The sequence below is a fragment of the Eutrigla gurnardus genome, assembly GCF_963514095.1.
Source record: "Eutrigla gurnardus genome assembly, chromosome: 6".
Lineage (NCBI taxonomy): Eukaryota > Metazoa > Chordata > Actinopteri > Perciformes > Triglidae > Eutrigla > Eutrigla gurnardus.
Genome location: NC_139920.1, coordinates 7,012,018 through 7,035,614, shown reverse-complemented (window position 1 = coordinate 7,035,614; position 23,597 = coordinate 7,012,018). Strand labels below are relative to the sequence as shown.

At 41.1% G+C, this 23,597-nt stretch overlaps 1 protein-coding gene across 2 annotated transcripts; it reads right to left on the bottom strand.

The window, feature by feature from the left end:
- Positions 1 to 1,173: 1,173 nt before the first annotated feature.
- LOC311014338 (nardilysin-like) lies at positions 1,174 to 23,393 on the bottom strand. 2 transcript variants are annotated; one of them, XM_084010889.1, is made up of 31 exons: positions 23,309 to 23,393; positions 21,958 to 22,181; positions 21,094 to 21,367; positions 20,340 to 20,421; positions 20,021 to 20,174; positions 19,467 to 19,540; positions 19,202 to 19,297; positions 18,867 to 18,989; positions 18,538 to 18,595; positions 17,984 to 18,057; positions 17,457 to 17,526; positions 16,499 to 16,576; positions 16,290 to 16,410; positions 15,744 to 15,802; positions 15,450 to 15,504; positions 14,892 to 14,996; positions 14,654 to 14,777; positions 14,247 to 14,333; positions 13,876 to 13,995; positions 13,558 to 13,609; positions 13,295 to 13,445; positions 12,015 to 12,142; positions 10,156 to 10,318; positions 9,614 to 9,645; positions 7,214 to 7,352; positions 5,068 to 5,115; positions 3,828 to 3,880; positions 3,662 to 3,745; positions 3,156 to 3,363; positions 2,980 to 3,069; positions 1,174 to 2,698 (listed from the first exon to the last, which is right to left on the bottom strand). In XM_084010889.1, the coding sequence occupies exons 2-31, from the start codon at positions 22,152 to 22,154 to the stop codon at positions 2,486 to 2,488; spliced, it is 3,312 nt and encodes a 1,103-aa protein (XP_083867015.1). In that variant the 5' UTR covers positions 22,155 to 22,181; positions 23,309 to 23,393; the 3' UTR covers positions 1,174 to 2,485. The 2 variants fall into 2 exon arrangements, with proteins under 2 accessions (XP_083867015.1, XP_083867016.1); XM_084010890.1 differs by having other exon boundaries at positions 21,958 to 22,167; positions 23,309 to 23,392.
- Between the last annotated feature and the right edge of the window lie 204 nt (positions 23,394 to 23,597).

Genomic DNA, 23,597 nt, shown 5'->3' with positions numbered 1-23,597 from the left:
TGAGGTCTCCGAGCCTTTCTGGTATCTGTTCTTTCTTTCTGCAACTCGCATCACATCGATCTGTTATCATTTAAGTCAGATCAGTGAAACAAACGTCAAGAATAAAATATATTTTGATAAGAGTTTGGAGTTTTTATTTGTGTGTTTGTGGCATTTGCTGAACTAATATAAACCTTGTTTAATATCTTTAATAAATCCATAAAATGTTTCAGAGATCTTAACCTTGGATTTCCAAAAGGGCCCAATGAATGAAATATGCAGTAAATAAAGAGAATGATGTAACTTGATAGTGACACGGTGGAGGGAGCCCACATTGTGTTGCTTAAACCAGCCAATAATGTGTAGTGCGGCCTATAGTCCCATGTATAAAAGTACTTTTTATGATTTATGTATACAATGCTAAACCATCAAAATAATAATTGACAGATTCATATATTTATAGAACATATTGTAATTCTATATTGGCATTTCTACATCACAATTTCACATTAACGCAACAATTAACATTTATATTTGCTAATTAGATGTATTAAATGTATTACTGTTAGTGTATTATTGGACATAATGTATCTCAGGGACTTTGGGATCATTTCCTTTTGTAACTTGCTATCGAGGCTTGTTTGTTCCTAGCGAGGATAAATAGAGATCATGTCACTGAACCAAAACTGTTTTTTACATAAAGCAATGTATTTTGGATTCTCTCCATAGTACTAATTTATAATGATTCAACCTGTAGTTTATAATGAAGTTTTTCGTGGACATGAAAAGTCTGCAGAATCCAGGTGGTTTTTATGACGAGCGTGCTGAGGAACTCACCCTCACTATGATGACGTTCTTTTCACGACTTATTTAATATATTATGACTTTTTATGAAATACTTAACTAAGGTTTTTTTCATATTTCAACATACTTTGCCTTCTCTGACTTTTTAACTGTTATTACTCTGACTATTACTATAGTATACATACTATACTATATTTTTGTGTGACGTACTGAATTCTGACAGTTTTAGACTATACGATGACTTTTTAAACATACTACAAAATGACATGTGACAGGCTTTACTATGACTTCTTATGATTTCTTTTACACACTTAACCGTGTCTTTTTGTGACTTTTTTTAAACTAACTTGCTTTTTACAATATGTGAAAAAAGTACAAACAGCCATAGTATAGAATGAAGAAGAATAAGTTATAATAAACTACACCCTAGTAAATCCCCCCCGAAACACATCACATCTTACGTCTCACGTCTTAAATAAAAACTCAAAAATCAATTTTTAAAAAATTGTCATTATTATTATCTTTTGACAGAGTAAGGAAACAAACTTAACTGACACATTTAATTAAGGTAGTTTTTCTGCAAATGCAAAGAGGTGAAATGATTTTGGTGGCACAAACCATCATCAACTCAGTTAAAACAGCGGTTGTATTATCACTGGCCATCAGATACAGTTAGTCTATACAGTTGACTCTTCACATCATCCATAATTAACGTATGAACACGTACATGTGAGCTCATACTGATAAATTAACACAAAGCTCCTGTTTATCAGTGATGCTGGCTACAGTGACACGATAGTTCTGCCCTTCTCTCTCTGACTGTATTTCAAACCAGAGCCCTGAGCGTCACGCTGCATTCACTACACCTGGGAATAATCAGTACTCATTATAGAACGAGATTAAAACAATTGACAGATTCAGACTAATTGAAGTTTCTTCACAGTAACAGTGAAGCTGATTTTAATAACACCAGACTTTGTCTTAAATTCTCAAGAATCCTCTGCTATGCTGTCTGTAATCAGTAATAACAGTACGTTAAAGCAGCGTTCATCACCATGGACACGCTTTTATCAGTAACATCATGACATTTCCAATCGTTTTAATTAACTATACTTCATTTTGTGTGTCTTTACTTACAGCTGATTGCAAATAGCTTATTGGTGAATGTCATGAACTACAGTAGAGAGGCGTAACAGCTACGGTACTTTGGCATCACACTTTTGCCCACATATATATACATAGAGTATATGTATGTATGTATGTATATACACACACACACACACAGTTCATGTGTGTATTATTAGTAACCTATAATACAGTATATATGAATAAATACAGCTATTCATGATATGCCTTGCCTGTTGTTTAGCCATTATGCCAAATTTAAAAGGTTATTTTCTGCATTAAAATGTTCTGTTTATTATTTCAGACATAAAACATTTCAGCACGAGATGCTTTATAAATACTAACTCAGATTTACACGTTTTCCCAGGGGCAGTAAATGCAGCATTTTTATAATGTTTCAGCTCTGTTGTTTTATGCGAGCACATAAAACAACAGATCTTATTACAAATGAAATGTCCTGACAGTGTCCTCTTGACTCAAACGTCAATGCTAGCTGTTACCATGGTTACTTGATTATTATTATGCTGACAGCGAGGAGGCCTTCTGTTCCGTCCTGTGGGTCTGCAGTGAGCGTGGCCTAGCTGAGGATCTTGTGGTAGGGGTGGACGGGGAGGGAGGAGGTGAACGCTCTGATGTCGGTGATGAACGTCGTGTCCTGGAGTGACGGCGAGGCGGCCGGCAGGAAGGTCAGCTGGCTCACTTCCCCGTAGGCCGAGGAGGGCGGGTTGTTGGGGCTGCAGGCGTCGCTCGGTTCTGGTGGGTCATTCTCCTCCACCCCGAAACCAACCACCTGACCGACGACGGAGACACAAACATGTTAAAGATGGTTGATCTTCTGATTTTCTGAAGTATTTTCCCTCCTCCGATTGGAAACATTTGCTGTTTAAATATTTATACTTTAAAAAGTTTGTCCCACTTCGTTTTGCATGAAGTAAACATGAAATTACTTGTGAACATGTTCCAAATCATATAGTCACTTTTTGGACAAAAACTTGAACCATCTCTCTTCCTTGTTGAAGACGTAAATGAAGCAACATTCTGACTCCAACCGAAATGATCATCAACACTTACATGGACACTGAGTTTCCTGCTGCTGGCGTCTCGGTGTTCCAGGAACCAGGAGAGCAGCTCCTCCTGAGAGAACAGCTTCAGAGCCTCGATCTGCAGCAGAGACCACAACAGGTCAGAACCACAGAACAGGACCAGAACCAGACAGAGAGGGGGGGGGGGGGGGGGGAGTGCCTCACCTCCTTGTTGAGCCTCCTGAAGATGTACTGCTGCGTGACGACCTCAAACCAGTTGCGGTCCACTTCCTCCCCCAGGTGAGCGTCCTCGCACTCCTTCAGCTTGATGAGAGCCGTCACCTGGGTTCTGAAGGCCTCCTCGCTCAGACCCGACAGACGCTCCCCGAAGCTGGCCAGGAACTCCTCGATTTTCGCCTCCACAAACTCGGTGCTGCAGGGGAGGAACGGGCCGAGGGGGAAGAGGAAGATAAAGTGGGTCAACTAGAAACCATCTTGGGATGGGATCACACCAGCAGCGACACCAAATCGTGCAGGGAGCCCATGACATCTTCCCCAGCTCGTACCCCACCAACATCTGGCACTCTTGCTCGGACCACACCCGTCTTAAAAGGTCGACCCGCATTTTCATACATGTAAAGTTTTGTGACTCCATCTTAAAAAGGTGACACGGTGAAAACAATCCCAGCGTCACTGTCCTAGCTGGTAAACATTCATAAAGGTCGGCTCACCTGAACTTGGTGGCCTGCGTTTCCACGGTGACAGAGAATCCCAGCACTCCTGAGGTGTTCCTGCAGGTTGGGTACACCTGGTACCTGGGGAGGATGAGGATCCCTGATTAAACAGCTGTGAGTGCACATTCCTGATCGCTATACTGAGAATAAACCGGACACTGACCCCAGAGTCTCCTTGGTCCTCAGGAAGTCGAAGCACGGCTCCTCCATGTGCATCTGTGGAGACACAAGTCAAGGTCAGTCCGAGACGTTCTCCAAGGACGTTTCTGCAGCACTCCAACACAATCCTCTGATTCAGAGGCTGACGTCCTCCAGTGTGGTCGACCTCGTCAGAGCTCATTTTAGCTGCATCACCACCACCACAGTTGCTTTGTGCATCTTTTCTGTTTTGGTTTTTCTGTCAAACTTAATCACTTTAGATTTATTTGGATCACTTTGAAGGTTTAATTCACGTCTGCTCAGCTCGGCGGCATCAGTAGTCCCCATTTAAAGCCTGAAGGATCTGCAGAGGCCCTGAGTGTTGTGTCACGTAGCCTGTATGTAATCATGTGAGATTTGGACCTGCTACTCTTGAGGGCAGCGTGACTCAGTGGAAACATTGGAACGAATTCTCGACAATTTCCACACTTTTCCAAGTTGTTGAGAACATGCAGAGCGTGTTCTTCATGAACAAGGACCCGTTAACTATAGATGTTAGAAGCTAAATGTAGAAAGTAAAAAGTACAATATTTCTCTCTGAAAAGTAGAGTTGTCGAATTACAAAGTAAAGAGGTAATACTTAAGTAAAGGGGGGGTTTAGCTCAGGAGGTAGAGCGGGTGGGCTCCTAGCTGAGTGCCTGGTGTCCCTGAGCAAGACACCTCACCCCAATTGCTCCTGACGAGCTGGCTGTCGCCCTGTGTGGTTGACTCCGCTGTCAGTGTGTGAATGTGTGCGTGGATGGGTGAATCTCAGTCATTCCTGTAAAGTGCTTTGGAGAAAAGCGCTATATAATTTACCATTTAAGTAAAGTGCAAGTATATTAAAAGTGTACGTAAGTACAGAATTGGGGTAAATGTAAGTCATTAAAAGGTAAATTGACTTTATGTCAGGCCTTTCTAGTCTGACCTCCTGACCACTCAAAACGCTGTAAAATGTCCGTACAAGTCAAGTTGTTCACAATATAATCATCATCATTGAATCACTGTTTTCTATTAAAGCCTCATATGTTTGTAGAAAAATAATATTAACAACTAAATTATTGGCCAAGATACAAGATCTGTTGTTTCAGAATAGCGGACAGCAAAGCCTCCTTTTAAAGGAGAATCTCTCCCAACAGAACTCATGTGGAAGCTTCTTACATTCCGGATATATCTGTTGTTATTTCATGATCAGTGTGTGACAGATGGCAGTAAAACACACTCACCACCATCAGCTCCATCAGAGCGTGTTCTCGGAGGTTCTTCAGCCCCGACTGCAACAGAACCACATTTACACATCAACAAGAGAGAATGGAAGGAAGACAGGTGTGACAAAGTGACACCACGTGTGTTTTGTCCAACCAACAATCTAAACCTCAACATGATTACACATACATTAATCATATTATAACATCAAAAGGAAACACGATTATTAGTCACATTCCTGAAGCTGGAAACATTAAATGTTTTAACGTGAAAAATGACTTAAATTATCAAAATAGTTGCCAAATAATTTTCTGTCAATCAATGAATTAATGATTAGTACACTAAGTGTTTCAGCTGTGCTTGGAAAAGACTGCCAGTGAGTTTAATGTATTATAAAGAATATATATGATTATTTTATGTGTTTTTTGTGTAAAAATCGAATTCTGAAAATAAACATTTAAAAATAACTTCAGCTATCAATGAAGGTGTGACGTAAAAAGTACAATATTTTTCTCTGAGAAGTAGCGGAGAGGAAGTATAACGCAGCATTAAAAAGGAAGAAATACAAGTAAAATACCTCAAATTGTATTTAAAGGGATAGTTCAGAATTTTGGACATAAGACCTATTTTCCAAGTGAGCCGGTGTGTTCGAGACGTCTGGAGACGTTTTCAAGAAATTTCATTCAGTTCTTCTAGTTGCCGAGTTCGCTTATGCTATGGCTAGCGCAAGTCAATGGTTCTAGTTAGCATGGCATTAAAAACAGTCTTGCCCACTCCACAGTGCACCCGAGGAAAATCCATTGTAACGGCAGACTATCGATGTACATATGTGTTGATAGAATGTTTGAAATAAAACCAACCTTGCATGTTTAAGGATTTATGTCTCAGCAGCAGCAGCAGCGTGACATACTTCCTAGTAGGCTATGGCAGCGGCGGAGTGATATCACCTAGCACTTATAAGTTACCGGTTCTATAATAGTTTGTTTACCTGCTGTCATTGCTACAGACGCAGAGTAGCCTGCAGTGCTAGTTTCTTCAATCTCACAGAAATGGACACTTTTGGAGAATATAGTGAAACTTTTGAAGACTGTGATGAGGAGTTTTTTTCCACCCAAACCCAACCGTACCTGTACGAGCCGGAATATACAGAGGAAGAATTGCGCGAGAGGGATGCTCAAAGGGCAGAACGTGAACGAGCGGCTGTGGAGACCGAGATAGCCCCCGCTGGAGCTGAGAACCGGGACCGAACAAACGGAGACTGGTGGTGCCAGGAGGGAATCCCCCGCAACGCGTCCGAGGGTTTACGGGTCTACGGACGGAGCAGAGGTCCGGGTTCGTGGTGCGTAATTGTGGGTTCGCGTGGCCGTGGGCTGCCCGGTGTTTGCGTGAGGTCCAAGCGCTTTTCACCCAGGTCTGAGGGCATGAGTCCCGACAATTCGTCCTGGTTCGAATGCCTATTTACGGGCAGTATTTCGGGCGGCAAGTCTTAGAGTTTTGAGTCCGACGGAGCAAAGTAAAGTTCCGCTGCTGCTGAGAAACTAGTTCCTCAAAAAATGGATGATTCATGTGATGTGAGGTTAGTTTTGTTTCAAATATTATTCTATCAACACAGATATGTACATCGACAGTCTAGTGTTTTAATTGATTTGCCTCGGGTGCACTGTGGAGTGGGCAAGACTGTTTTTAATGCCATGCTAGCTAAGAACTGTTGACTTGCGCTAGCCATAGCATAAGCGAACTCAGCAACTAGAAGAACTGGATGAAATTTCTTGAAAACGTGTCCAGACGTCTCGAACACACCGGCTCACTTGGAAAATAGGTCTTATGTCCAAAATTCTGAACTATCCCTTTAAATACAGTATTTGATTACTTTCCACCACTTCTTATATTAAACTTCAGTCAAACTGCAGATATAAAGATATGACTAAAATGACTGCCTCGCTGTTATAATCCTCAGGCCACATGTGTATGTAACTGTAATAATTAGCATATGAATTATTGAGTTATTGCCAAAAATGTTTGAGGTTACAACACACAAGTCTAAGTTATTCAAATAATCATCAGATTAAAAATTTGCCTCTGAACACTGCCTGTGTGTTTTGGTGGTTGCTGTTCATACGGGTGATATGGCTGATCAAGGGCTATGTGTAATCGTGTGATTCCTACCTGGTAGTAGACGGTGACCTCAGAGTTGGCGTCTCCTTTGTTGAGCGATTTGACTTTACAGAGTTGATGTTTCTGAGGGAGCTCCACCACCCGAAACAACACGGGGACCTCTGCTGACAGAGGCCGGAACTGTAGCTTACTGCAGACAGACAGACAGACAGACAGGCAGGCAGACAGACAGACCGTTAAAAGGTGTTAAATTGAAGATTCAGAGCATGAATGTGGCAGCAAACAACAATTTGCTATAAAGACGGTGTAATGGAGTTCTTAGCAGAGAATTTAGTCTCTCCCTCTGTGTGTGTTGTAATCCAAGCTTCTCTCTGCTCCGTTTATGTAGCCGGTCCGGCTGCAAGCATGTGAGTCCCAGGCACCCTGTTTGCGCTGCGTCATGCTGTTCCGTTTGCGGGTTGATGAGGCCATTTTGATGAGAGCCATATGGAGACCGTCCCTGCACTTTTGACATCACATTTGCACACCAGTCTGGTCTGGAAGCAGCTGCATAGGGCTTTGACTCCGAACTTTAATTATATAATTTGAATATCAAAAAAAATATATATATATATATTCGAACGAATATTAGGCAGCCCTTAATATTCTAACCTGTTATGGGCATTATTTTTTGTAAATGTCTTTGCTTGAACGTTGTTTTCAATTCAGATTCCGAGGCTTTTTCACGCCTAGTGAAGTTGCGTGAATCGCGAGCTCATTAGCAAAGCTATCATTGGTCATTGGGCTCCTATAGGTGACGTTAGCGTCCTGGTTTGCGGCAATTTTGCAGAACAATGGCCGCGTCAACATCGACAGCCCCCGAGGAGCCCGCACTCGTCCAGAGAACCGTAAACTCTAAAGGCTTGATTATGCTTTCGCGTAGTGATAACGCAACGGCAACGCAACAGCCACGCAGTTGCTGGGAGACCGTGATGGTTCTGCGTTGGGTTTACGTGTCGAAATGCAATTCAATGCCACACCGGTAAAGGGCGCTATGGTTTTTGTAAAGACTGACCGACCGACCGAGACTCTTGGCGTATATCGTCGTAGCCTCGTTATAGCCTATTTGTTTACTTTCCGGCTTTAAACGTCCACATTTTTTCAGAACTTGGTGTTTTATTTCTTTGTGCAAAAGCGAGAAGGTGCAAACAATAAAACGAGGTGCAAACAATAAAAGTAGCCTTTTAAAAGTTTAAATGGCGGTGTTTATGAGTGGAAACCGGATAGCGGTCTCCAGCGGATGTAGTTAGCGGACCAATCACAGCCAATGCCGCTGCGTTGGTGTTGCGTTGCTGTTGCATCGCCTCGACGCGCGTCTAGGATTTTTGGGAGGTGCACGTCAGGCCCTTGCGTTGACGTAAGGGGGGTCCGCAAGGACGTAAGGGGTCCGCAAGCCCCCTTGCGTTGTGTTGATGCGGAAGCATAATCCAGCCTTAAGACACACCGACACCGGGCAGCGGTCTGTAGCCAAATAAACTGCAGCCAGCCAGATCTTTATGTGAGCGAAACAATTTGTTAATGGGCCGTTAATGGCTGGTAGGATGGGGTTTTGTTTTTAGGCCTAGCTTTATTTTGTCTTTTCAGTTTAGCCTGACTGGCTTATTTGACTTTATTTTTGATGGCTTATTTATCTTTATTTTGATGAAACCGAATGCATACACAGTTTATGTCTGACCTAAAATAAATAAAGGTTCTGAAAACATCGTTGCCTGCCTATTGACGTTGACTGATACACTGCCCTCTGGTGGACAAAACATATACAACTTAAGTACCATACCATATAGGTCTTACTGATTCTGAAGGCATTTAATGGTCAAAATATTATTAATAAATATTCGAATATAAATATTAATAAACAAACGAACTTTGAATATGATTTTTGGGCAAAAGTCAAAGCCCTACTGCATATTCAACATATGTCTTTTTGTTCTTCCGATAAACTGGATATCGGCGTCAACATTTTTATCTTTATAGGTATCGGCGATTTTTAAGCCAAGTAGTATTTGCTACTTTGGCTCTGATGCAGCCGCAGTCACTCCTCTCTGGTCTTTATTCGATTAATTAATTTAACTTTATAAAACATCAGGAAACTATTTTATTTATATGTTAATTCATTTGTTCCGTGTCATAATAAGTTATTCTATTCGGCCCTGAAGCCATAAGGCTCGACCCCAATAATAAATACTTCTTACGGTGTTCTTCACCTCTAAGATGTAAATCCTTCACAAACAGCCTATGAATCCCAGTTTAACGTTTAATTAAACGTGTCAACATAAGTGAGTAGCCCCTACCTTCTAAAGTATGAAACGTTCAAGTGTTTAAGAGTGTGAGTTTCATCAGATGAGCTGATATTTGAATAAAACGTCCGCCTCCAGAAGCAATGAAAGTGCAGTAAAGAGGAAGTGTACTTACTCGATGAAGTACTGCAGGAACTCTTTGGACTCCTGTTGGAGGAAATAATGTGCGTGAGGCGACGGGTTGAAACTGGTGGCATCAACAGCACATTTTTAACAAAACATCTGTGTCAAACTGAAGTGAGAGCTGTGCGTTTAAAGACTAAAACAAGATGCTTCATGACATCGAGACTTTTCATTAATTCCTGATCTTTTTTCCCAATTAATGAATGAAAAATAAAAGCACATCTGGCATGTTGACGTTACTCTTTAAATCATTACAACTATCTGAGTTCTGGGAAGCTATAGATAAAGCTCGATAGCTATATGCCCGTTCCCATACATACAGTATCTACATGCATCTCGCCAAGAAGCAGGTTTGAGATGCTGTTTTATGTCTGCACTCTATCTTCACTTCATCCAGATGGAAACTGTCGTGCAGCTCTTTAAAGAGGAATGAAGCTCTATCTTACCCTCTTAGTGGAGCAAAACTGAACTCCAATCAGCTCCAGAGTGTTTCTAAGAAATGACTGTAAAAGTCAGTGAATTAATGTGTCTCACCGTGCTGGTGAAGTTTCCCTGCACCAGCCCCTCTGTGTAAAGCTCCGCCTTCAGCCCGGTGACGAAGGTCATGAGGTCATCGACGGTCAGACCCTTGGTGACAGCCTGATACTTCTGAATGACTGACCAGCGACAGTGCTCCAGGATCTGCAGACGGACATCCCTGCAGAGATAAATGGGGAGGAACCTGAAATCACTGCCACTCCTTTGTCGAGTTTGTTTGGTCGCATGTGTTTCGTTAAATTAGAAATTATGGTTGAAAGCGGTTAGTTAAACCAAAAAGACAGTCAGAGATTCTACAATGACACACCTTTTCCTGCATTAAATAATAATGAAGAAGTTTACAACTCTTTATAGTTCACCAGAATATCTGGTGATTTAAGGTATGATGAAGAACGAAAAGACCTGGACATCATCATCATTATCATGCTGGGAAAACCTCCATGTTTAAAGCTTGTTCTGAATGGCATAGCAGGACAGGTTGGTTTGGAGGCCCAGCCATGAGGCAGGCTGCCGTGGAGAGGTTTTATGGGGGCGACGTGGGTGAGATATGATGACAGTGACAGTTTTCAATTATCTGTTCACGGTTGATGTATTACTGGATTTGACAGCTGATGCATGGTGTACCAATACTAGAAACGTATCATGATAACCTGCCGTTCATAACATTCCGATACTGACAGCGTTAACAAGAGCCGTTCCTATGAGTTGTAAATGGTTGTGTGGATGTGCGACAGCAGGGCTGTGATGTTGCAGCGCTCTGCTAGAGGACTGAATGAGAGGACGGTTTTAACAGTTTCAGCGATTTAACAATCGCTAACTAGGGGATGGAATCAACTAATTATGTAGAAAAGATGATTAAAACAGGACATGAACCGCTCGTTGGCTGCACAGGCCCGCTCTGAGCTGCTGTCTGTATCAGCATCAGCAGAACTCCATTAAAAAAACAAGGAAAATAACAACGCGGCTCTAATTACAGACCAAATGTTCTGATAGAGTTACACTCTCCATCTTTTCTGAATCTGTCCAAGCATCTCCTGTAATTAGGCTAACATGATCCACCAAAGAGCAGGTGTTGAAGTCTGATTTCACCGTGTTGCTCAGTAACGTGAGTGGACCAGAAAGTAAAAGAAGTCTGACGGTGACGGTAACATTCTCTTCACAAACACAAGAGCTTTCTACAGTTACTGTCTTCCTCCTTTCCATCATCAACCATTAACAACTCTCTAAACGCATAAAAATATTAAATTAACTATTAAAGAAATCAAATAAACTAAGGTCTAGTGGAGATCAGATTACTGCATACCATTCTTTGATCTTTTTTATTGATAGTAAAATGAATTTGACGTTCCATGTCCTGTCATCTATTATTCCATTACGTTTGCTGACGTTTTTTGCTGTGGTGATGTTTGTTGATACAAAAAGACAGTGAAACACTTCTTTGTTAGGAGATCTTAAAGGGACTGTATTCTACGGGGCTTTTAATTTGAAACGGACACAAGAGTAGCAGAGTTTTTACTAACAACCTAATGCAGTAACACCAATTTAACAGGGCAAACAGGAGCAGAGTAGAACAAACGAAGCTTCATAAACTTAAATATAACCACGAGTGCTTATCAAACAGACGAATCAGACGTAAAGGCATGTCTGGAATATAAGCCTGCTTCAAATAGAGGCCTGACACTGATATTGAAACTGTGAGATTGCAAGCGTAACCTAACAAATATATCCATCTATCTGTATTGATACAATTAGAATTGTCTGACTCATACTCTATTTTGGTTATATACTGTTTACTGTGTGTGTGTGTGTGTGTTTGTGTGTGTGTGTGTGTGTGTGTGTGTGTGTTAGAAACGTACTTGCCCAGTCTCTCAGGTTTGATGAGGATGTTGAAGTAGGTTTTCTTCAGCTGCTCAGAGAACATGTTGAAGACGCCCGGCTCAGCGCTGAACTCAGCCAGATGATCCACAATCAGTTTCATCAGCAGCTGAAACAGCAGCCAGGAGGGAAGTTAACGTGGGTTCATGTGGCGGAAACTAATTAAGTTAATTTACTCAGATACCGCACTTAAAAGGTGGACTCTAAGATTCTAATCCGATACACTCTTGGTCAAATTCAGGGAATATCTCCTCACACCTGTCTGTTGTGTATGTGTGCTTCATACACAGTCCTGGCTCTGTAATTGGACAACAAACAAAATGTCCCAGACCAACACAACAGTGTTCCAGCCAGGACAGGGGAAGGCCACGGATGTCTAAGGAGAAGGGCAGCGGAAGATCTGGCAGACAATAAACGTAGGTTTCATTCTGACCAACGTTCGCTTGCTAGAAGTGGCTATCCTACACTTTAAATGCACTTAATCCAGCACTGAAGAAGTGCCAGCAGTACAATATCGATGGTGTATATCCAGTGGATATAGAGATCTCTCCCCGAGCATTACCAGGGATCTGGCCGGGATTAGGATCCACTGCCTGGTCGAGCCTTTATCTCAGTGCCGTGTGTCCCGTCAAAGACCCTTTGCTTCTTGTGGATCTCAGCTGACTGACTCTGATGTCGTCTTTTTACATCACCTTTCTCTGAGCTTCAGAAGTTGTTTCTGTCTAAAAGCCACACATCTTGTAATATTGTTCTAGACTAACACTGTGCCCTGCTGTGGAGGAGGATACGATGATGCCTCTCAATGTGGAACTGCTGACATGTCCAGGATCTGAGGAAGCCAACTCTCTTGGCCCTCTTTCTCAGGTATGGGAGAGTATTTTATTCTATGACGTCTGACACGCCAGAAATGTGCTCCTCTGCCTTTCTTTTACAAGTACCAGGTGAAGATGATTTTCTTTCCTTTTTCAGCCCCATGATGTAGTTAGGGAACGTTTTTATAATATCCAATATCTTTTCAGAAAGGTTCGAGGGTAATATTAGAATCTTTATTCAAATCTAGCTGCTTAAAGTCCCTCACAATACTTGACAGCAGGACACAGTCATTGTTGGTTTGGGTTTTGTTGACGAGCATAAAAATATAGAAGATCAAGTCATAAACATTAACATTCTGATTAACAGCGGACGGGTTCCGAATGGATGAAATAATACATAATGAGGAAAATATGAATTACATTCTCTAAAATCTGAACTCCTCACCCACCGGTAGTTTGTGGTTGAAGCCCTTCAGCCGGATCACCAGCCCGTGCTCTCCGGCCACCAGCTTGTAGTCCAGCTGAGCCACGTCGGCCTCGTAGGCCGGCTCTGCCAGGTTGTGAGCCAAGATGTTCACAAAGATGTCAAACAGAACCAGACTGAAAGAAGAACCACTCTGTTAAACACAGCAGCCAAAACACGTCCTCTGTGGTTCTGATAAGAAGATGAATCCACAACGATTCATTCTAACACGTATCAACGCTCCCTTACTTCTCAGGACTCTTCTGAATGATCGGTGAGATCAGGTTGAAACGAATATAAGCTGAAAGACAAAAAAAACATGGGTTTGGGTTGAATTTAGATTGGCTGAATAAGTCATTCATTAGTTTCCTTTATTTAAGTTAAATATTGTCACAATAATAATAATAATCTCTAAGTCAGAACTGCAAAATAATATGGAATGAAATACAATAATATGAGATAGAAACAGCAATAAGAAAACATTGATACAACGCCTTTTTAAGTTTTGACATGTGATTTCAGATTCTGCAGCCTTGTATCAGCAGAATGGATGCTTCCTGCACTTACCTTTGGGGATCTTGAACTTGTTGTCCTTCTTGTACCACAGACAGCCTCGCTCATTGTTCACGATCCTGACGGGAAACTCCGTGTCCGGACAATCGGACGCTTTCAGGGTGAAATCCGTCGCTGTAATACGGGGAAGTAGAAGAAGTAGAAGAAGAAGAAGAAGAAGTAGAAGTAGAAGAAGAAGAAGAAGAAGTAGAAGAAGAAGAAGAAGAAGTAGAAGAAGAAGAAGTAGAAGAAGAAGAATTATAAGAAGAAGAAGAAGAAGAAGAAGTAAAAGAACATGAAAAGGAAGAAGAAGAACATCTGATCATGTTAGCTTCATGATTTGACTTGTTTATCTTTTTATCATGTGTAGTTGTGTTTGTACGGACCGATGAATTTGTTCTCAGCAGGGAGGTGCAGTTCAGGGTTGAGTTCAAAGTCTCCCGCCCAGCGTTGACCCCACTCCTCTGGGATGTCTGATGACACAAAACACACATCCCAAGTTCAATATATATTTCATTTTTTCTTATCTTTGGTAGCTAATATTTGGTAAAGTCTTTCAACAACAAACGGAGTGCATAAAAGTATCAGAGCTCAAGAGCTTTGTGTGAGTGTGTGAGTGTGTGTGTGTGAGTGTTTGTGTGTGTGTGTGTGTGTGTGTGTGTGAGTGTTTGTGTGTGTGTGTGTGTGTGTGTGTGTGTGTGTGTGTGTGTGTGTGTGTGTGTGAGTGTGTGTGTGAGTGTGTGTGTGTGTGTGTGTGTGTGTGTGTGTGTGTGTGTGTGTGTGTGTGTCCTACCCTCGATGCTGTAGCTTGTACCGAACCACTTCTCTCTGAGTGAACAGCGACCTTCGTTCTCCGGTGACAGCAGCAGCAGGTTTGCTCTGTCGGGAGTCAGCGGTGCCAGAGCGTCACTGATCACCTCAACACAGAAAACACACACAGTTATTTTACTGAAGATAATAGAAATGTAACCTGGCAAGCATGGAGAAATCTATTCATTTTAGATGAGATCAAGGTCTCGGGACCCGCTTACCTGGGGGTCAAACTCAAACATGAGCTGGTCGCCAGTCAGGAAGTCCTCTTTGGGAAACAGCTGCATGTTCTCACAGATGTTCTCCACAAACTCGATGGGATCCGTCTGTCGGTCAAACAGAACCAGAGGCAACATCACATTATTAATCACATATCTACATTAAAACACACATGAATGTTCTCATTAACCATTTTCAGTTTTCATGTCTTTGTTGACTTCATGAATGTTTCAAAACGTGTTATATAGTGTAATAGTTTTTGTTCAGTTTAAACCCAGACAATTGACTTTTTAATACACATTTAATGATTAGTGAGGATTCACATTTTATCTGTAATATTTGTATTTGTCCTTTATTTATTCTTTTTTATTATTGTAGCTTGAAACTGATGAATGACTTCCTTGGAAAACTGCATCCTCACAGAGAAGATGATGATTAATTTGCAAACACAACAACGTCTGATTGTTAATCACCTGCTGACTGAATTGTGTTGTTGTTTGGTTGTAAACACAATCATTTACACAGAGGGGTTTGGTTTCAGTGTGTCTGTGCTGCCGTACCTGCTCCTGATAGTGGAACTCGTTGGCTTCGATCTTTTGAATTTCCTCATAGATCCTGAAAAAGAAAATAAGCTAACTGCTTCAATATAAAGCTTTATAAATCTACAACACACACATAAGCACAAACATGGGCAAATACCTGTGATTTTATATACACATAGATACCGGCTCGGGGATTATAAATCCTACACATCAACATTTACTGTAGACTTCTGCTAACAAACCAGTGTAAACAGCTTCTTATGGGGTTTTTAATGCTTGTGCAGCAGAATGTGTGTTTATGAGGAGCCTGACCTCTGCTGGGGTCCGAGAGTCTGGAGCATCTTCAAGTACTGGAACACAAAATGTACCACCTGCCCATAGACAAACAATGAAGCATTCAGAAATAAAGTGAAAACCACCGTCAAACTCCCTGCCATCCCCTCCCATGTGTGTATTCGGGGTGTAATATTACATGTATTTGTACGTTCAGTTTGGTATAGAACACACCTTCACTACTGTGACCCAAACAGTGTTTTTATCTACCACTGGAGCATGAGTTTTACCTGGAAGGTTCTGTCAGCGCACCAGTTGTTGTAGCATGCTAGTAGGTTTAGCTCGGCTAGTCGGGTTATTTAAACTCAATGGATCACGATTTTGTCAAACTGTCTCACGACAGTTAAACTGAAGTCTGTATTGCCATCTTTGTTAGCACTCATTTTAGTGTAGAAACTCTGTAGTGTGGACATTTTGTCTGGTCCTCACTATTTCACAGGACTGTTTGAACGTTAAGACTATTAAGGTTCAGGTAAGGGGTCCTCACAAGTACAGAGAGGCAAACATAGCTGTGTGTTTGCTGACCTGGTAGAAGTTCTGGTAGCCCTGGTTGGTGAGAGTGATGGAGATGGAGAAGATGGAGTAGGTGGTGTTCTGGTCGAAACCCGTCTCACTATTTCCCCCAAACAGAGCCAGAGCCCAGCACCTGAAGACGCAGAGTTATTCTATGAGTCATGTGCACATATTTAACATTTTCTGGCAGTTCATAATCAGTCGATTCCTTCGTGACTCACTTCTTCCTGAGCAGAGACAGGATGCTGCCAGTCCCTTCATGTCCGATCAGCCAGGAGATGTAATGAAGAGGCTTCACTCTGGCAAAAAAACACCAACACTGTCAGCTCTAATTAGACTGAGAGACGGCACTCGCCCATACACCAGCTGCTGTGATTCGGCTGCCTCGTGGCTGCAGTAGGTGACACCAGGGGAACGTTTTCTGACAATGTTCCCAAAATCTAAGACGGCGCCATGGATTTCTACTCCCAAACTTTGCTGCTTTTTTGGTTTATTTTGTTTGATCTCTTACTTACTTTGGACTTTTTCACAGCAACTCTGTCATACAATATGATAGAATCCAACTTTGCACATAAGATCATGGAGAACAGCACCTTTTCACCACGGCCAGCACAACAACACTCACACATACACAGATAGTCATCGACTACATCACTTTTACTGTATTCCTGAATCAGAAGCCCTGGGCTAATGCCCGTGCTAAACCTAACAAGATTCTCCATGACAACAGCTGCTTCTGTAATTGTTGTGCATAATAAATCAAAATGAAAATCATTCTTCTGTTTTTTACAAAACCACCTCAAACATAAAAGAGCCTAAATGAAGAAACACCACTAACAGGAGTGGAAAGTAACGCATTATAACTTACTCAAGGACAATTTTAGTACTGCAGACTAAAATCATAATGATTATTACAATGGCACTATAATTTTGATAGTTTGAGTACTTTGAAGTATTTTTTTACAGTGATATTTATACCTTTACTTATATAAAAAATATACTCTTCCACCATTGACTAATAAATATTCATGACACAATGAAAAGTAAAAAGATTTCAGAAAAATAAAAGCGACAGTTGCAAACGAGATGATATTAAAGTCTTCTGATAAATGAGGGTCCAGAACTACAATTATATATTACATTTTGAGAGTTTTAAAGTTGTATCGTACGCTGACTCACCGGTAGTGTTTCCCCTGCGGTGGTACGGCCCAGCTGATGGTCAGAGCATGAACCTTCCTCACAGGAATGACTGCAACACACACGTTTGTGTATTAGTATACATGCTGTGTTGAATTGAGACCAAAGAATCATTTTAGATAATCATATCATGGACCAGCGATATTAATTATATGTGATATTATGATTGTAAGATGAGATCTCTCCAATTACCCTCTTCAATTGAAGCTATTCACTCAATATAGAGAAATGCACAATGTCATTTAAGTGAGGATATATTTTATTTATCCCCCGGGTGTAAATTAGCTTTTACAAGGATGTAGCAGAGCAAAGAAAGTAGACAAACTATCCTAGATAAGTCTCCATGAATGTGTTTTATGGGAATTACTGTAGTATATGTGCCAAAATACATTCCATATTAAATACATATCTAACAAAGGTATAGGATATACACACACCCACACACACGTATATAATATACAGTCAGACTACTACTGGTATTAATACCACTGTTACCACTACTATCTGACCTCTGTAGAGTTTGTTGAAGGCCGGTGTGTCAAACGGCTGTGGGAGGTGAGAGAAGTCGGCTCGGGCTTCACCACTGAAACCAAACCAAAGTAAATACATGTTAGAATGTACAACACAAACCTGCTTTATTCAGTTAACTGATGACTCTTTGTGTGAGTGTCATTGATCCATTTCTGGATATCCATTAAGTGTTTCGTTTTTTCGAGTAAAGGAAAACAGATTCATAATCAGCTATTGAAAATACATCTCATAAATGTATCATAATTATCGTGGAATATTTTATTGTGAAAATGTTTTCCCCAGCCCTAGGATATATCCCATATAAAAACAAACAAACAAATTATTGACCCCTTAATATTAAACTATTTTTTGTAAATTGTTTAATTATTTAAATACATACAAAAACACTCTCTTTTTACGTATCGGCAAACAAATGCACCAATATTAATCTGCAATAAACTAATATTGACTGACATGCCAGTTCAGCTCAAATTGGTATTTGTAGATCTTGTGTCCTGCAGTGTTTTATACTTGACTTATTACAGTATCTTACTTGTTGGGAACTTTGATGAAGATCTCTCTCACCCACTGCTCCAGAGTGTCCAGAGTCTCTAAATAAAAACACAGTCAGAGAGAAGATCAGCTGACCCAGCTCACGTTCACACCGACTGCTGCTCACTGGCAGCATAGCATGCTGAAGTTACCGGTTACAAGTTTGTTACTGTTTCCTTTAAATGAAAAAGAATACAGCCTTAAAAATGTGTGATACACAACTTTAGCTTGCGTTGTTGAGCAGCAGCATCAGCTGCAAAATCAGTTCAAAGTCAAACGGACATCTTCCAAGATCCTCTGTGACTGTGATCGTCTCTGTAAAGTTAGTACCTTTGGACTGAACGGTGAGCGTCATGTAATGAGCAGAGTAATATCTCTTCCAGAAGTCTCTGAGCCGCTGGTAGGTGTTGATCTGCTTCTCTCTGGGCTCGTGCTTTAATGTCTGAGCGTTACCTGGCATGGACAGATGTTCAATAGTAAGGTGACATCAAACCAGTTTTCCCGGTCCATCAACCAAGAAATAGGGTTATTAAAAACTGTAAAATGTAGTTTAGAATGAAATATGTGACAATTAAAAAGAATGATGGTGTGTTTTTCTTGAAAGAAACAGAACAAGTCTCAGGGACTTCAAGGGAAAAGACACAATAGTCATGTGTTGCATTTACCCCAGCAGAATTTGCTCATAGGGTGTCCTGGTTTAGCCAGACTCCCAAACAGCATCTCCTTACGATGCGAGTCAGACGGCCTCGCTAACTGGTACTCTGAACAGGAAACCAGTAAAAAAAGATAAAGTGTGACTGGAGAATGAAAAGTCTGGTGTTAGTTCAGATCAAAACACGAGGAGCACAAATGTGTGAAATCATTTGGTTAAGCTAAGCTGCTGAGAGAATCCAAGTCCAAGAGTCACAGTGTGTAGTTTGCATCACTCACCGCTGTCCACAGCCTCCACCTCTCTATCGATGGCATCTTCTATCATCAGAGGGCAGATGAAGAACTGAGCCCACCTGGAACATAAACATATTCAGTGACACCCACTCATGAAATTATGTCATGAAAACAACGTCGACATACGTTCAGGGTCAGATGCCACCCACAAGAAACTACAAGTCAAATAATTAATTGGTCAGTAAACATCAACAAAAATACTTAATACCGGATTAACTTTTATCTACCAATATATATATATATATATATATATATATTTTTTTTTTTTTTTTCTAAACAAGGGATTATTCTATATATATATATATATCTTTTTTTCTAAACAAGGGATTATTTTATATATATATATATATATATATATATACACACACTGACTGAGAAAGGAACTCGGTGCTCATGGTGATCTTAAGTGAACCGGTTGACCTCCCATCAGAGAGCTTTATGGCCTACAAAGAGCTGCCATCAACACAAACACACAGGAAACTGGCCTTCACGACGAGGAGTCGCACAAAACTCGTATCCGGGTTATCTGCCGACCTCACCTGTCCAGTGCCTCTCTGAAATACTTCCTCTGCACATCAAACTGAAAGATGGTTCTTTCACAGTCAGTGGAAGCATTGTCACTTCCGCCGTGCTTCTTCAGGAAGGCATCAAAGCCGTTCTCCGCTGGGTATTTCTCACTGCCCATAAACACCACTGGAAATCAGGGAAAAGGAAATAAAAGTGAATAAGAAATCAGGAGGCGTAATAGCCAGAAACACACAACGTGATTTTCATTGGTTAGATGCAAAAAAATAAAATCTAAATTCAAGTTTGTAGATCTAAGAAGCTGTCAGGCTGCAGCGTTAGAGGTGGACTCACTGTGCTCCAGGAAGTGGGCGAGGCCGGGCAGATCGTCCGGGTCACTGAAGCTCCCCACACTGATGCACAGAGCAGCTGCTGCCTGGAAACACACATGGATACATTTTCTACTTGAGTATACTCATTCAGCACGCTGGAGTTTCAGGGTTATTAACCAAAGTCTATAGTCCACACAGAACTAAACGCAACAGAAGCAGTAATCTCCTTTTCAGTTAAATTAGGCATATTTTGTGATCCATCAAAGCTATCTCTACTGCAAACCTTTAATTGCTCTCCATGAATACAATAATGAATTAAACCATAACTTTGGGTATTCAGCAAAATCTTTAAAAACATCTCACAAATATATTGAATTTAAAAAAGGCTCAGCTGGTCAATGTAGTTTCTACAAACAGGAAGAAATAGTGCATTTGTTGGGGAACCGCTGATGAAAGCACATTTGTGTATTGAGTCAAAATGAACGAGTATGTGTTCATAGATATATTAGCCTTTGATCGTTTGAACATGACAAACATAGGATATCATCAGATTTATATATTTATTTAACATTAACTGAAATTAATTCAAACTTAGAGCTACAACAAATAACTTGAATTGTGTGGTTTTGGCAGTTTTTGTCCCTGTATTTCTGAGCACCAGATTCCCTTCAGAGAAAAGGGTATGATGGTCCTGGTTCTGGTCCTGGTTCTCACACAGGCCCAGGCTCATTCTAACAGACCTGATACTTTAATTAGTGAATCTTTCCATCACCCACCTGCTTCTCGGAGCTCCCTCTCTTCTTCTTCCCTGCATTCTCCTCATCCAGCTCATCAAAGTCACTGTCCTGCTCTTCCTCTTCGTTCTCCTCCTCATCCTCCTCCGACCCCTCACCAGAATCCCCTTCTTCCTCACCTTCCCCCTCTTCCTCGTCATCCTCCCGGTCCTCTGTCTCCCCCTTGTCTTCTCCGTTGTCACCACCTCCCTTCCCATCCGCCCCACTGAAGTCGGAGATGAGGAGCGCTCGGAGACCATTACTCAGATCGATGTATCTGCAGAGAGATCCGGATGGAATCAACTATTCAGTCAAACTGTCTCCATTTAAACTGTGACAAATTAGCTATTAGCATCTCCTGTTTGCAGTGTATGTACGGACAATATCATTGGATCAATATGATACTGAAGGAAACATGAAAGTGTTCAGATTGGACTATATATATACAGTATATAGGTATATAATTCTGAGTAGTAGGGTGATTTTTTAAGCAAATTGCAGCAATCTGTCACGTACATTTACATTTAGGGCATTTAGCAGACACTTTTGTCCAAAGTGACTTACAATAAGTACATTTGTCAAAAGAAAGAAACCACAACATATCACTGCCGATAAAGTAAGAGTGAGAGAGAAGTGTTAGGTCCTCATCTGAGTAAAGTAGTAGCTGTTCAGAAAGGATACCTTAAGTACAACAGTACTATGATCAAAGTAAGGTAAGGTAAGAACATAGAAGTGCATTTTTTGGGGGGGGGGGGGGGGGGGGGGGTCACAAAGAGGTTTTTAAATCTCCCGCACTAAAATATCATATCTACTAATATCACCAAGTCCTGTCTGATGTCTGACATTTAAACCTTTTCTCTCTCCCACCTGTATTTCTTTGGGTCACTGGGTGATCTGATGATTTCTTGGTCTCCCTGGTCTTCTGCAGCGACGACTGCCCCTCCATCTCCAGCAGCCACATGGTTCCTGACATCCTGTGGCGGCGGCGGCGGCTCACCCTGGTCTGGAGCAGATACCTGTCCTTGGGCACCGCCACTACTCACCGACTTGTTGGTCTGAGGCATTTTGACAAATCTTCTGGAGTAACGGCACTGGACATGCAGAAGAACATACATGTTTTATATGTATATATAAAATATATAATATATAAAATTAAAATCTGTGGGTTGGACACAACTAGCAACTTGGGAACTTGTGTCATGACATTTTTCTTCTCTCATATTTAATGATTACTCAAATTAATTGAATAAAAATTAAAAGGCATATTTAAAAGAGGGAAATTGGGCCTAAAATAACTGTAAATGTTGGATTGGACTGTAAGATGTTCACTCATACGCTTCAATTGAACTTCAAATAGCATGTTTGTACAAGAGAGGGACTGTGGGTTTTCCCCTCTATTACTTACATTGAGTTCACTTTAGTAATTAATCTTTAGACAGCAGCGTGAATAGTAACTCATAGTAAACGTACACGAGGGCCTGTGAGAACTACCAGGTCAAGAAAGATCCAATAAACGTGAATGTCTCCTTTAATCTCAACGTGTTGGAAAGCCTAGATCAATGGCCATGGTTATGCTATGACATATTCACCGTTCATATTATATCGGATGTAGATTTTGTCCATTTTTGACCACGTTGGATAAATATGATTGTGTGTTTTTAAAGGAGATACTATCGTTATCACTGGTTAACTTCAAACAGTAACCTTTACGATTGTACGAACTGTTTTAGGATGTTAGCACGTATGATATGGTTGATAAGAGAGGCGGAAATACGGGTTTGGTGGCACCGCCTCGTCTAGCGGTCTACACGGGACGTTTGCGTTATATTCGCCAGTGAAGAGACAGTAATAGCTCAGTTAGTTACCAGGAAACGATGCTAGCAAGCTAATTCTTGGAGCTAACTTAACACATTCACAGATAATGTAATTTACATGACTGCTTATTTAAAAGACATGCAGTAGCTAATTGAGTTAAATAGACGTTTAAATCGGCTGGTAACGTTAACAGACCGGCTTCGTTAGCTATATATTAGCTTTCGGTAATCCTGCTGTAGAGAATAACACAACGCCGACTGCTAAACAGGTAATCACTTTAGCAACACCTGCTAAAATACGAGTCGTCTCGCGGAGCGGTTAGCTAGCCACTACTACTACATCTGAACGCTAACACATGAGACCGCCGTGTGGTTTGTCGTCTTTGACACGCGGAGACGCTCACCTTGGTTTCTGCTTGTTTAATTGTTGATGGAAGTTTTGGAGTTTCGGTTTCAGTACAGCCGCCTAGCTCGGCTCGGGTAGCAGTAAGCCAAAACAAAGCCTGTGATTGGCTGAGAGCAAATCAGTCGAAGTCAAACGGCATAATCTGATTGGTCGAATCTGTGACGACAGAGTAAAGTTTGATTGACAAACACTGTGTACCGGTAGTTCTCTCAACGATGCTGGGAATTGATCAAACAAATTGGTTTATGTAGCATTTAAATCTAACAATAATACAGAATGACATCATC